A 16,110-nucleotide genomic window follows, 5' to 3' on the forward strand; every position below is an offset into this window, starting at 1 on the left:
AAGTAAGTAGCAAAATTTGAAATTTAACTCCTGTCTCTAATTCTCAGTACAGTGTTCTTCTTATTATCTATAGACATTGTCAAAATAACCTCTTCAGCCCTCATATCCATGATTCTTTGCCTCTCCTTGCTGCTGCTGCAGAGACAAAGAGACCAGAGTAGTCCACAACGACTTTGAAACATTTGGTTTACCGTGGCAGGGCTAGAGCTGGGGTGGACCCACGTGTAGATAGATAATAGCTCTCCTGTGACTAATGCTCTGTATTCACATGTGTTTCTTTTAATATTTTGCAGGTTTACCTTAAAGTAAAAGAGCCTGTATTCCATCAGGTAATTTTTTAATACGATCACACATTTGATTGTTTAATAATACTTGCCTGCCTTGTGTTTTCATTTTCTCATAAATTATATGCAATATGCACACACAACGTTTGGAAATGAAATGGTAGATGTCCTAGGCAAGTTAAATGTTTAAAACAGGGTTGTAAACTGAATTGCCTCTAGGTGAAGGTATCAGAAACATGACTGGGACAACCAGTGCTCTGATACAGCTGGCTGTTCATATTCAGGAATGCAGCAGGTGCAGCTCTACTCCCAAAAGAAGACAAAAAAACAGGAAGCATTACATATACAGAGTCTTTTTATGACGTTATGATCTAGAAAAGACAGGTCTGAAAACGTCATGAATATTTTTCCCTAAAATATTTCAATTAAGTTTATTGAGATGGAAGTTTATTTACCTAGAAGGAAGCAAGCAAAAGAAACTTTGTTGCAGGAAATGACTGTTAAGGAAAAAGAATTCAGAGAGATTAAGTAATTTACCCTAAGGTTATGTAATTATTAAGGGGCAGAGCCGGGCACCTAGATTGGTCTATCTTCTGTCTCCATTCTTTTAACAATGTAGCATAAATAAATAAAGCCAGCACACCTTTCAGGAGTGTTAGAGGTCTTATAGTTTTAGGATATTTTGCGCTTATGTAAAAAAATATATATATGTTCCTGTAGCTTCTTAAACTTAAGTTATACAATATTCATCTAACTGGAACTTGGTTTTTGAAATAAATTCCAAAACCACATTATTGTGCATTGCTTTTTTCCAGGCCAGTGGGAAGTAGAAATACCAAAATAAAATGCTACCGGAAATGACATCACCACTTTCCTGTAGCTGAAAATATGTCATTATATAATTCCCCCTTTACTAAGAAAGATTTATAAAGGCAGTGTAAAAAATGAAGCAAGCTGACTTGTATGGAGAAGACTTCTGGGTGTTGTTGTTGATCTTGTTTTTAGGAAAATAAACCGTTTTATGGATGTGTGCTGATGGTGGGAAATGGGGAGGTGGGGAGGAGGGCACATCAAAAGCCCCATCCACTGACTTTTTTTTCCCCGTTTATTAGAAAATCTGTGAGCTTACAAAACAATCCTGCGTAATGTACAGAATTTCCATACACCATCCCTCCACCAACACCTTACATTGTTGTGGAACATTTGTTACAGATCATGAAAGAACATCATCAGGCAGTTACCACTAACCATGGTCCAAAGCGTACACTTGGTATATTTCGCCATACACCCCCTATTAACACTATGTGTTAGTAGTGTACGTTTGAGAGCATTCATGAGAGAACACTCATATTTGTACTGTTAACCGCAGTTCTGTTTTTATAAAAATTTTTTGCCTCTCTAAGAAAGAAAAATAACTACCACAAAAAATAAAATTTGGCAAGTCTGAGTTTATGACCAATTTTCCATTTTGTATTTTAGGCCTATCTGGCACTAGGTTTATGCTATAAAATTACAAATCACTAGTGTAATATAAAAATAATAAATCATTAATTTAATTGCCCCTGCTGCAATTTCCATGTGTTTTTTCAGTAATAAATGCTTTCTTCTCTATGTATAGTGGTAATGTTTGGTGACAGCAAGGGAGGTGGGATGAAAGCCAGGTCTATCAGTGCCCACCCTAGTTTAAGTCCTTGCCCTAGAGATTAAAAATTAGGGTAGAGAAGTAAAGGAGCAGATAAGGGGGAATAGCTAGCAGCAAGCGATCCGAAGGTGTAAGACATCCATTCATTCAACAGCTGTCTGCTGTGTACCTTTTACAGCACCAAATTCTGGACTAGAAGTTCAGCTAGAGTGGCAGTAGATAAAAGACTCTAAAGGATCTAAAGTCAGACAGACCTGAATTTGAATGTAATCTCTTCTGCTTACTAGCTATTATACCCTGGACAAGTTACTTAACCTCTTTGAACTTTGGTTTGCTCATTATTCAATAAACAATTAAGTACCTTACATGTGCCAAGCACTGTACAAGTCATGAAAGATACAATAATGGAAAAAAATAGTAAGGTCTCTGCTCTCACGGAGACTATTATGCCTTATCAATAAAACTGATATAATAACCCCTAAAATGGCCTAAGGATTAAATGAGATAATTTACACAATACTCTTAGAACAGACTAAACACACAGTAAATGTAAATTAATATTACTGTATCAAGGCAAATAAGACATGGCCTCTAATCTCAAGGAACTCACTGTATAGTCAGGGAGATAGACTTGTAAAAATATTTGCGGTATTTAAGTCTTATAATAAATATGTGTAAGATGCAATACTAATGTAGGCAAGGGCACAATCTGCTTAGATGACTTAGAGGGGTGTCTTAAAGGTGAGCAGGATGTCCCCAGGTAGACAAGTTGGGGGGGGTTACTGCATCTAGAGAGAAGTGTGCATAAAGGTACAGCAGCGGGAACCTAGTAACTTTTGCACGTGAAATGGGATTACAAGATCCCCCAGAGGTATGTTGTAGCATGCCAGGTTATTTCTAAATCACTGACTTTACAAATGTGGGCCATATTCATGGAATATTTGTTTTATTCAAGGATATCAGGGGATTGAACATTTAAAAAAAAATATGCAGACATTATTAAAAACGTGCAAATTTTATTAAAAATGCGGCTATGTTACAGGATAGAGTACAATGACCACATGAGTTTTTAAGATGAAATAAGGAACTTTAAAGAAATTTTGTGTTTTCAGTGTGTATCTCTTGCCTCTGTACCTAAGGAATAAGTCATCCCTCCTCTGCTGTTAGGAATACTTTGGGAGAGAAGTTTTTTAAAGTACTGGTATCCTGTAATGTTTGTTATGGCTAGCCTTAGCTGTAGGAGATAGGATTGGACTGCTGATGAGGATTAAATCACAAAAAGCCATTTATGCTGTGCTTAAAAGTTTGAATTTGTAGGTAGTGGGGAGTCAGTGAAGGGTTTTAAGCTAGAGTGTAACCTGATCAGTTTTCCATTTTAGAAGGATTCTTTGGAAGACCACCTAGGAATTGTAATGAAGGGAATAAGGGGGTAAGTAAAGAGAAAAATTTGGTTTCTACTGCCACTAGTCTGCTGAGGAAGATGAGAAAAATACAATGTTATGATACGATACAAAACAAATGGTAGATATAACAAATAAGTAAATTTATATAATATATTAGAAGGTGATACATGCTACGAGAAAAGAAAAACTTGATGAGAGTAGAGGGGTCTCCTTCCGCTTGCCCCTTGTTTACTCTCCTAGGCATACTGGCCTCCTTGGCTTTAATTTCAAAGACAGCCACCGGCATGTTTGCAGTTCCCGGCTTTGGACTGCCCCCGCTGCCTGGGACACCAGCACCCCAGCTATCCACGTGGTTCGCTTCCTCATTTCGTTCAGGTCTCTGCTCAAATATCAGTTTAGCAGAAAGGCCTTCTCTGACAACCCTAACCAAAATTACATCCTATCCTTCTCTGTTTCATTATCTTCAATTTTCTTCGTGAAACCAAACTGTAGAGAGTTTATGTCAAAGAACTTTGTGTTATCACTAAGATTTTCTTTATATGAGTAATTTTGGAAGTAAAGAAATAATATAATTTACTGGCCTCAGTAAAAGCTATTTGCTTTTCAAACCTAAACATAACATTGTGGTATAATAGCCAGAAAACCATTATTTTTCTAGTCTAGTGATTCTTTATCCAGCATATTCATTTATTTCTCTATCATGATGTTGGGTTCTCCAAGTTTGTATTGAACTTAAAAAGCTCAAACTCCTCCTTAATATATTGTCTTGATAATACCTTGTTTTAAATTTAAAAATGAGCAGATTTATCCTCTATTTCATATTTTCATCTACTATAATCTTGCATTTTAATATTCAAGCATCTGTTTAAATCAAAGTTTTATAGAATTTAGTGGATAAGGAAGATGATTTTCATTTTTCCCTTCTAAAATGAAGTTTGTGTATTGGCTCAAAATACTAAACAGATAGAAGGAACATAAAATGATGTGACAGTTTTGAGTCTGTGTGGCTCAAAGCTTAAAAGTTTTAAGTGAAATTGAAATGAATATTTAAGATAGGATTGCAGAATTCATCTACTGCATATAGCCAGATTATTAATTACTTATTTTGGTACTGAAAAACAAGTTATGGAAAATAGCCCACTACTGTGGTTTATTGTAGTATTTCTGACTACTTTAAGCTTTATTTGAAGATGTTTTTGCCTCAGATGTCGAATCGAGACTATCTTATTGCTGATCTGCTAAGTAATTAGAATTGATACTGTCTACTTATATGCACATTTTAAAAATCTACCCCTAATTATTCTCTTTGGGGTATCATTCTTAAGAAAAGAAAACTGCTTTTCTGAGAAACTTCTATTTGTCAAAAGTTTGAAGTATTGCTCTCATTCTTTTTAAAAACTTGATATTTTTTCTATATAAAAACATAGAAAGTCACTTTGCAGTTTTTAAGTAATAAGATTTACAATAATCTTCAGTCTTAAAAATAATGGGAAAAGAAGGAAAAGCAGTGTTGTCTCATCTAAAGAAGCACTGGCTTGAAAGTTTGGAATCTTGATTTCTTGTCACTTTGTTATCCATGGACAAGTTTCTTGCTAGCACTATTCTTCAATTTCTTCATCTGAAAAATGTTCAAAACAAGGAGAGGTATTCTTTCAAAAGGGTAATACGAAAATAATATAAAATATGCAAAGAACAAGGGAATAAACATGTTAATAATAGAGTATGATAGTGAAAGTACACATTGAGATGGAAGAGGACCTGAATATCCTTCCTGTCGTAACCAGGGAAAGCCTCTGAAAAGAGGTATTGGAGTTGAGATAGGGGGATAAGCAGTGAGATTTTAAATCTGAAAGAAAGGATTAATAAACACTGAAAGTATCTGCCACCAGCAGTATCATCTGGATAACCAGATTAGCTTCCATGAGGGAGAAAATACTGACAGCATTCTACTTTACTGAATTAAAACCAAGGTGATCCAAACATTTCCAAAAGAGAACCAAATGCCACTTATTTAATTTGATGACCTTGCAAAGGGCAATACTCAAATCACATAGCTGTCACTACCAATAGAAACACATTTATCTTAAGCAAGAAGACAAAAAATGTAGTGAACCCTCTTTAAACAGCTAACTGACAAATCAGTAATTGAATATTTCAGATGAGCCCTCATCTGAGGTCAGGGAATCCTATTTTTTTAAATCTCCCTGTGAAAGTAGATGTCTCCCAAACAGAGTTTCTAGACACAAAATGTCAGTGTGTTATTACCTCCCTTCCTTTCTAATTTAAGTGACTTGTTCAGGGTATATAGTGAGGTCGTTAGTAGATTGTAGAAAAATGTAGATTCCCCCAACTGCTGACCATGGGTTTTTCTGTTAGAGATTCTTTAACATATTTGAGGGGTTGATTATGATTAATATAATGATTGAGGCCATCACGAACCCCAAATGCCTCAATCTCATTATTTCTTGCCACCACAGGTTCCCACTCACTGGGGCTTTGTCTACAAATCCTTACATGATCTCCACTTTCAAGTGTTCTTGATCACAAGTGAGCCAAGTGCCTTTCTCCTGGAATGAAAGACTTGAGCTCCCTCTGGAGGCTAGAGTGTGAAGCTAATAATTATCTTAAAAGGTTAGAGCAGAATGCTTTATTTTTAAAATTTTTAAAATTTTTAAACAATATCAAACTTACAGAAAATTTACAAAGATAGTACAAAAGATTTTCCCCCTGGACCATTTGAGAGCATGTTGCCAGTATTTGGGGGGCATACTCCAGTGTTTCTATCTTACAAATAAGGAAAATATCCTATATAACTATGATACAGCTATCAAAATTAGTAACTAACTGTGTATTTCTAGCATCTAATCCTCAGACCCTATTCAGGTTTCACCAGTTATCCTTATAGCAAAAGGATCCAGTCCCAAATCATGTATTGCTTTAGTTTCATGCACCTGTAGTTTACTTCAATCTGGAACAGTTCCTTAGACTTTCCCTGACTTTTATGATTTGGCACTTTTGAAGATGACAGGCTAGGTATTTTGTTGGAGATGCCTCAATTTTAATTTGCATGATGTTTTCTTATGATTACATTCAGGTTGTGCATTTTTATCAAGATTAGCACAGAAGTGATGCTTCAGGAGGTACACAATTTTAGTTTGCCCCGTTTTGGGTGATGTTAACTTTGATCACTTCATTAAGGTAGTGTCTATCAGATGTCCCCACTGCCTAAGTTACTCTTTGTTCCTTCATAATTAATAAGAATTTTCTAATGAAATATTTTGGGACTTATGAAAATACTCCATGAATTATCACACTTTAATATTATGTACTTTTATCCCTATGATCTCATATATTCTTATTTTATTTAGTGGGTTATAACTTACTACTATCGTTATTTATTTAGATGTACAAATTGTCTGAGTTGGCTAGCAGAGTCCTTGCAAAACCAGTGTCTGTGTCCCTTTGATATGTCTCCTTCATTCTTTTTTTTTCTCTCCCCTTCCCACCCCCACTCCCACCCCGTCCCCAGTTGTCTGTTCTCTGTGTCCATTTCCTGCATGTTCTTCTTTTTGTCCACTTCTGTTGTTATCAGCGGTACGGGAATCTGTGTCTCTTTGTTATTTCATCATCTTGCTGTATCAGCTCTCTGTGTGTGCGGCGTCATTCCTGGGCAGGCTGAACTTCTTTCGCACTGGTCGACTCTCCTTACGGGGCGCACTCCTTGCGCGTGGGGCTCCCCTATGTGGGGGACACCCCTGCGTGGCTGGGCACTCCTTGCGCGCATCAGCACTGCGCATGGGCCAGCTCCACACGGGTCAAGGAGGCCCGGGGTTTGAACCGCGGACCTCCCATGTGGTAGACGGACGCCCTATCCACTGGGCCAAGCCCGCCTCCCCCTTTCATTCTTTAAGTATTCCTTACTCTTTGACACAAGGCTCATCTTGCTCCTTCCTTGCCCCAGGCCTGGAATCAGCTATTTTCTCCATGGAGCCCTGGTTCCTTTTCATGGAGAATGGAATTTAGAAGGCAGATTTAGGTAGGTGGTATTTGACTATATATGTCTCTGTTAGACTGAGCTCATTGAAGTTAGGAATAATGTCTTTGCGTCTTTGAATGATGAATGCCTAGTCTGATGTCTGGCAGTCAGTGTTCAATAAGTAGTAAAAAATAAACTAGGGAGTTTTTTTGGAACTCCTCACCATGTTTTGACTTAATCCAAATAGGCCAGAAGGAGTGAGTCATGGAGAAATACTGAAAATCAGTCTTCCCCATTATCATCAAAATGCTCATTGTATATCTGCTGTTTAAGGTCCCACAGTATAGTCACACCTATTAAATGCTCCCTTTTTTACCTCTCAAATTCACCCATCTTTATTTCTTGCCACATAGGTATCTGAATGCCAACTCACAGTGAAAAAAAAAAGTTTCTTTACTGATAATGTAAACACAACCTGCTTTTTTCCTTAGGCTATATACTCCTTGAGGATAAATACCAAATTTTGCTTTATATGCAGCATCTTTCCAGGATACTTTAGCAGTGAAAAAACAATAGTAAGGGAAGCGGACTTGGTCCAATGGATAGGGCATCCGCCTACCACATGGGAGGTCCAAGGTTCAAACCCCGGGCCTCCTTGACCCGTGTGGAGCTAGCCCATGCACAGTGCCGATGCGTAGAAGGAGTGCCCTGCCACACAGGGTGTCCCCCGTGTAGGGGAGCCCCACGCGCAAGGAGTGCACCCATAAGGAGAGCCGCCCAGCGTGAAAGAAAGTGCAGCCTGCCCAAGAACGGCGCCGCACACACGGAGAGCTGACACAGCAAGATGACACAACAAAAAGAAACACAGATTCCCGGTGCCACTGATAAGGATAAAAGCAGTCACAGAAGAACACACAGCAAATGGACACAGAGAGCAGACAATGGGGCGGGGAGGGGGGAGAGAAAAATTAATCTTTTAAAAAACAAAACAATAGTAATATTTTCATAATCTTTCATGCTTGGGGATTGAAAAAATTATTATGGAAAAATATAAACATTCAGTGTAAAAATATATACTGCTAGATAAAATTTTATGGAGCAGAAATGTGTGTATTCTATGATCCTGCTTTTATTTTAAAAAATAATGAATATTTAGACTATGCACAGAAAAAAGTTGCAAAGGTATGTGGCCATCTTTAACTGCTAGAGAGCTTAAGAAATCAGGCTTTTATAGTAGGACATATCACCAGCTGAACAAAATCAGATTATATAAAGTCAGAAGGAGAAAAATGGGTGGATATTGGGCAGGCCACTAGCAGTATGTACCACAGATCCCTAGGGTAGCATCAAAATAGACTTTAAGAGTAAGGCTCTGGAGGGAAGGGAGTTCATTTGAAAAATGATTCCCCTAGGGTACTCATCATCTTATTTGTCCAACATACTTCTTGAGCAGTCCATGCCTAGTGGCTTTTGTGTGATCATGATTCAAGAATCTGTTTCTCCAGCTCAGATTTTTCTTCTAAGCTTTAGACTCAAAAATCTAACTCCTGCTGAAGATCTTTACTTGAATATCTCACTGGCACCTCCAACTCTGAACATATCTAAAATGAACTCGCCATTTTTCTCCCCAGCCTTCTCTTAATGTGTTCACTATCTCAGCAAACAATTTCACCAAGCCATAAACAGGCCTTGTCTGTGCCCTCTCCCTTTCATATCAGATAATCAGTCTGAGCCCTGTCTATCTCTATCGAACTGTCCACTTCTCTCTTTTTCAACTCACACTACCCTAGTTCAGGCCCCATCTCTCACCTAGATTATCGCAGTAGCCTTGTCGTTGGTCTTCTAGAATGCCACAAAAGCAGTACTTGGTCTGTTTCCCATCAGTCTTATGTCTTTAATTCATTCTCCACCCAGCAAGACAGTCTTCTTTTTAGTACATAAATTTGATCATGTTGAACTATACCTCAAACCATAATTGTCTTTGCATTGCTCTTAACATAAAGCTCAACTCCTTAATACTACTTGAAAGTCCAGAGTAGAGCTCTGCTCACCCCTCTGGCTTCCTTTTCTCCCCTCTTCCCTCCAACAGTATACTTCAGGCATCCTTATTTTCTACTAGTCTCCAGAAGAAGCTATGCCAGTAATTCTTCCACCATCTTAATGTGAATAACTCCTATTCATGCCTCAGCTATATAATTAAACATTATGTCCTCCACAAAAGTCTTCCCGTATCCCTGAAGTATGGATTAGGTGTCCTTCCTTTGTGCTCACACTGCTGTAAGGGCAGGGATGCCTTTCTTGTTCACCATTTACGCACCACACTTGTGTTTGTGGATCCACGCTGGTAATCAGATTCTAGTAGACTTTAATACTACGTTTACTTAGTTTTATAGAAAGATACAAGGTGGGAGATTCAATAAGTATAGAACTTCATCTCCTCAGGAGACCCAGAGCTATACAGCTGCCAGGATGAAAGCCAAGTGTTATGGGGCCACTGTAACACACAGAAGCCACAGCCCCTTTTCTTACCAGTCTTTATCTGAACATCGTTTATACTGTTCTCAGGCAGGACCGAAGCCTCCAACCTAGGTGCAGCCCTTCCCAACAAGCAAAGCAAAGAAACACTCCCCATTTAGCTTAACTCTGCTGTATTCAAGCTGCTGGGAGACCAGGGTCGTTCTCAAACTGCACTTCATCAGTCCAGGACTGAGATGAACCCTTTACCTACGTCATTATGTCCCTGGGTCTACTATAATGCTTAGTAAATATTGATTGGATTGCATTTAACAGAGAGACCACAAGTAGTTTCTATAGATATAAGATCCTGGAGTAAAACAGACTGGAGATGAATAGAAACATATAAAAGGTATAATCAATTAAAAAACACACACACACAAAATAAGATGACACATTTAAACCCTGATGTATTAGTAATTACATTAAAGGAAATGAATTAAATGATCCAGATAGACAATTATTATAAGATCGGATAAGAAGAAATTCAACTATATCCTGGTTGTAAGAGAGTCTGCTTAAAACACAGATACCAAAAGTTGAATGTAAGATGATAGAAAAATATATACAATGTTAATACTAAGCAAAAGGAAGATGTTAATTATTTTAATATCAGAAAAAATATGTGGAGACAAAGAAGGATTATTTCAGAGTATTAAATGGTTCAGTTAATCAGAACACCATAATAATTTTAAATTTGTATGTACTTCTAATATAACTTCAAAACATATAATTAACAGAACTAGGAAAATCCGTAATCTCAGTATTGATAGAAGATATTGAAGATTTCAACAACACAATTTACAAACTTGACCTAAAAGGCAAAAGCACCCAACAACCACAAAAACTTATTTCTAGTGCTCAGAGAACATTTACGAATATTGACATATGGCATATACTACCAGGCCATAAAACAAGTCTTAAGAAATCTCAAAGTATGGAGATCAGAGTATATTTTCTGATTACAACGGAGTTATGTTAGAATATAAGAAATATAATTCTAAATAACACATGCATCAAAGAAATCACAAATGGGGAAATATTTTGAATTGAATGGTAATGAAAATAAGTACGTTAAAACTTGTAGGATGCCACAAAAGCAGTACTTAGAGGGAAATAGCTAGCCTTAAAATATGTATATGGGGGCGCCATAAAAGGAAAGACAAAACATATAGCCTCAAGAAGCTAGGGAAAAATAAACGTAAAAGTAGAATTTAATAGGATGGAAAACATACTGTAGGGAAAGTTAGCAAAGTCAAGAAAGAGTTGCTTATTCAAAAAGATAAGTAAAATTAACATTCTTTTGGTGAATTTGATCAAGGGGAGATTTTAAAGAAAATATTTTTTAAAAAATCTACAGATAAGTTATTAGAATCAAAAGAGTTAATAAAGTTGCTCAATATTAAAACATTAAAAATGGTAGTATTTATATGTAACATAAACAAATATGTAGAAAATGACATTAAGTACTACTTACAGTAATCATAAAAAAAATATGATGTACTTAGAAATCTAATACAAATTTTTAAGACCTGTATATGGATGAAATGATCAAGTATATTTAGACACATTAAAGAATACCTAAATAAATGGATAGTTTTGCCATTATTACAAGACACAGATAATACTAATCATATCTTAAAATCAAGAATTTGGATTCATCAAAAAATACCATAAAGAGTGAAAACAGATGCCGTAGAGTGCAGTAAGGTATTTATAACACATATCATCAACAAAGGATTAGTATATAAAGACCTCCTACAAACCAATAAAAAGAAAGTAAAGGACCTAATAAAAAATGGGCAAAAGACTTGAAGAGACACTTCACAAAGTGGAGTATATCCAAATAATCAATAAACCTGAAAAGGTGTTCAGTCTTATTAATTATCAGGGAAATGAAAATTAAAAATGGGGAAGCATATGTGGCTCAAGCTGCTAGGCGCCTATTTACCACATGGTAGGTCCCAGGTTCGGTTTCCAGTACCTCCTAAAAAGAAGATGAACAGAGAGCAGACAGTGCAAACAGTGTGGGGCGAGGGAGATAATTTTTTTTAAGAATTCAAAGTGCAAGGAGATACCACTACACACCCAACAGAATGGCTAAAATAAAAAGACGCAAAGTACCAAGTACTGGTAGGGAAGCTAAGTAACTCTCATACACTACTGACAGGAGTGTAAATTGGTATAACTACTGTGGAAAACAGTTTGCGTGATCTACTAAAGCTGAATTTATGCATACCCTGTGATCCAACAATTTGACTCCTAGGCGTATACTCAATAGGAATCCTTGCACACAGGTATACCAAAATATATATTGAAATATTTATAGCAATGCTCTTATAAATAACTAAAAAGTGTATTCTCTGCAATGTCCATCAGAAGTAGAATGTGTATATATCAATTAAGGCATATTCAAATAGTAGAATATTATATGGCAATGAAAACTATCAGACTACAGTCACATAACAAGTGAGGCTCACAAATATTGAGTAAAGAAGCTTAAAACAAATAAATTATAGGTTCCATTTATACTGAGGTTCAAACACAGGCAAAACTAAACTCTAATGTTAAAAGTCAGGACAGTAGAAAGGTCAACCATAACAGGGCAGAAGGCCTTGCAGAGGGGTAGGAGCTGGAGGTGGATTTATGATATGCTGCCAAAACTCCATTTTTTGACCTTTGTGATTGTTACAAACTTTGTATTTATGTTTTTGGTTTTTTATTTTAAGATTTATTTTTTTGACTTATCCACCTCCTACCCTCGTTGTTTGTGGTCACTGTGTACTCTCTGTGTCCATTTGCTGTGTGCTCTCTGTCTGCTCATCTTCTCTTTAGGAGGCACGGGAGCCAAACCCAGGACCTCCCATGTGGAAAAGAGGTACTTGATCTCCTGAGCTGCCTCAGCTCCCTGGTTTGTTGTGTCTCTCATTGTCCTTCCTCTTTGTGTTTTTTTTTGTTGTTGTGTCATCTTGCTGCGTTAGCTCACCGCGCCTGCCCGCCACGCCTTCTCCAGGAGGCACCGGGATCTCCTGTGTGTTAGGGGGAAGCCCAATTGCTTAAGCTACATCTGCTTCCCTGTATTTATGTTTTGAGCACTTTTCTTTATGTTTATGTGTATTTATGTGCAGTATATGTGTTTTATTTCAATTTTTAAATTTTTTTAAAGTTAAAAAAAAAATAAGAAATTGTGGACAACTGAATAGAAAAACAGGCTTGAACAGGCACTTCACAAAAGAGAACATCAAATGGCCAGTAAATATAAGACACATAATCAGAGAAATACATGTTAAAACACATAGGTTGGAACAGAGGTGGCTCAAGTGATTAGACACCTCCCTGCCATATCAGAGATCCCAGGTTTGGACCCCGGTGCCTCCTAAAACACATCGGTTGATAAAAACGTAGAAGTCTGACTATATCATGTGTTGGCAAATATGTAGAACAACAGAAATGCTCATACATACTCGATTGGAATGAAAATTGGGAAACTTTATCCTTTTTAGTGATTTCGATAATACATATATCCTCTGACCCAGCAATTACATTCCTAGGTACATACCCCTAAAGAAACTTGTGTATATGTGCATGAGGGATGTGGGAATAAGAATGCTCACAGCAGTTAAAACTAGAAAAAATCCAACAATGTCCAACAGAAGAATAGGTCAACTTTGGTATTTTCATCCAATTAAATAGTATATAACATCAAAAATGAGTGAACCACAGATATATGCAACAATATAACTGATTCTAAAAGCCAAGACAAAAAAGAATGCATACAATATTATTCTAATTATATAAAATTCACCAAACAATATTATTTAAGAATGCATATTTAGGCAACTAGTCTTAGTAAATATATAAAGAAAAGCAAGAAAATGTTTATTATAAAAGTCAGGAGAGTGGTTTGCTTAAAGGAAGGGAGAGAGTTAAGACTGGGAAGATACACATTCAGTGCTTTGAGATATTAACAGTGGCCTAAGACCAAAAGAAAAAAGAAAAAAAAACAGTGGCCTAGTTCTTGGCGTGGGTGGAGCTTTCCTAGCTATTGTTTTTATAATTAGTTGTTTTAAATGTATATTTGTACTCTATGCGATTTTGTATTTAATATTTAACACTTTTAAAAGTTAAATTTTCCTAGTAGGATCCGTTTTCCATGGAGTAGTATCCATCCCATGCTCAATACAGAAGAGAGACAGGCTAATTGATAGAGCCAGGTCTAGTAGCATGTGGCAGCATATAGAATGAAGAACATGGAATAGATTTTAGCCTTAGTCAAGGTATGGGCACCTCTTTCTTTAGAGATGAGGGATGGGATAAAGAATGCACAAGGACAATCCATATGAATACAGAGATATTTAGGAGGAGAGTTTAAAGAATTCAGGTTTGCACTTTTCTGTATACTGGGAAGCACCATCATTTACTGAAAGCAAAACTAAAGGGAAGGGAGTGAGCTAGGGATTATGAGGCAGAATGATAGAATTTGTTCAGATTTTAACAGACTTAAAACATTAAGAATTCAAATTGACACAGGACTTCTAGAATTAGTTATTCACAAACAGGCTCTTAACCTCAGAGGTTAAATTGACACTTAATTACATGCTTGTAATTTTTTCAAGACTGTGCTCTTTAAAATGTGATGAAAGATAATAAATGTTTTCATTTAGTCAGGAGGGCTGTTTTTATAGGCAAAATACACTTCTTTTGGCAAAGAATAATGATCGTACTAACTTCATTTTCCTTTCTTATTCAGGTCATGTATGGAATGTTGGTCTTCACATTAGTACTACGATCTATTTATATTGTTACATGGTAAGTGATTTAGAGCAACACTATGATTAGAGTCTAATCAGATGTAGAACAGTAATCTATAGCCTAAATTGAAATAATACATAAAAACCCAGTTCTGTCAGACATGTTGATAGAAAACTAGAACCCAACATTTATCATCATAGATCACAGTATGAGTTTGTCAAGCAGGTTAACAGGCATTACATGAAAACACAAGTTCCAAAATGAAATTTGAGGAAAGCTGTGTATATGGCCTCCTTTTGAATATTTATAATGTATATTAGTATGTCAATGGCCTTGAAAAAATCCTGCAATTTTAGGATTGACTGTGGTGTGTCTTCATGTGAATTTCTTTGGGTTTATCTGTTTGGGGTTTCCTCAGTTTCTTGACTCTAGTTTTTAGTTTTTTTATTTTAATTTTTTATTTTTTTGTGTGCCAGATTTGGAAGTTTTCAACCATTACTTCTTCAAGTACTTTTTCAGTTTTGCCCTCTTTCTTCTCTCCTTGGAGATCTTATGACTATTAGGTCTTTTGTTATATAGTCCTGTCGGTCCCTGAGTGCCTCCTCATACTGCCAGGTGTGGGTAGAAGTCCAGGTTCCTCCCCTGGCCTCTCAGCAGTGGGAGAAGGGGACTCCCTGTGACTGCTGGGCCTGGGTGCAAGTTCTGACTCCCCACTAGACCTCTGGTGATGCCGCCCTGGCTGGGGGAGACGGACGGGCCTATTACTCCTCACCACGGGCCTCCACTGACACCCAGTGGTGTGGCCTTGTTACTGCTAGGCAGTGGTGGAAGTTATGCCTCTGACATCACCCCCCTGGAAAGGGGGTGGGGCACCTCATTATTTCATCCTGGGCATGAAAGTCCAGGCTCCCAGAGTGCTCTCTACTGATACTTCAGGGAGCTGAGAGCTCATGAGTGCCAGGCGAGGGTAACCCTCCTGGTCCCTCCGTGCTTGGCCTCCTTGGCCTGATGGTTTGGAGCACCTTTGTACCACCTGATGAGGATACAAGTCTAGTTCCCCCAGCCTTTGCTGGTATGGGTGGAAGTGGGGCTGCAGTTTTTTCTGTAGTATTTGTTTGGAGTACAGTATATTATAAGTTTTCTTTCTTGCCAGGCTGCCCCTTTCTTTGTCCTTTGGCTAGAGAGCACAGGCTTTTGTTAGGATTTGTTTTGTCTGTGCCTAGTGGCATTTCCAGGTTGCTGACTTCTTCAGTTTCTAATCTGTGCTATTTAAGTAAAAAAAGAAACCCATGGAACTCACCATCTTGTCTTTCCTTAGGTCCTGAGGTTCCTAGCTTATCCACCTTCTTCTTGCCACTTAATTTTCAGAGCTCTCTTATGTTTGTTTTATATATAATGTCCAGGGTTTTTAATTGTACTTAGCAGGAAAAAAATGCAGAAAAGTAAGTCTTCTCCATTTTCCCAGAAGCATAAGACCCATGGTTTGTTCTTTTTTTTTTTTTTATTCTAAGCACCTAGGAATGTAAAGCAGCATAAAAC

General features: G+C 37.2%; 1 protein-coding gene across 3 annotated transcripts in view; it reads left to right on the forward strand.

Annotated features, from left to right (window-relative positions):
• The window catches only part of ACER3 (alkaline ceramidase 3), a 194,232-nt gene that overhangs the window by 157,305 nt on the left and 20,817 nt on the right, over positions 1 to 16,110 (forward strand). For all 3 annotated transcript variants that reach the window (XM_058306016.2, XM_058306015.2, XM_058306017.2), the window contains 2 exons: positions 294 to 329; positions 14,570 to 14,628. In XM_058306016.2, the coding sequence (XP_058161999.1) occupies positions 294 to 329; positions 14,570 to 14,628 (95 nt within the window). The remainder of the gene's footprint in view (positions 1 to 293; positions 330 to 14,569; positions 14,629 to 16,110) is intronic.

Source organism: Dasypus novemcinctus, chromosome 10 (assembly GCF_030445035.2).
Source record: "Dasypus novemcinctus isolate mDasNov1 chromosome 10, mDasNov1.1.hap2, whole genome shotgun sequence".
Taxonomy (NCBI): domain Eukaryota; kingdom Metazoa; phylum Chordata; class Mammalia; order Cingulata; family Dasypodidae; genus Dasypus; species Dasypus novemcinctus.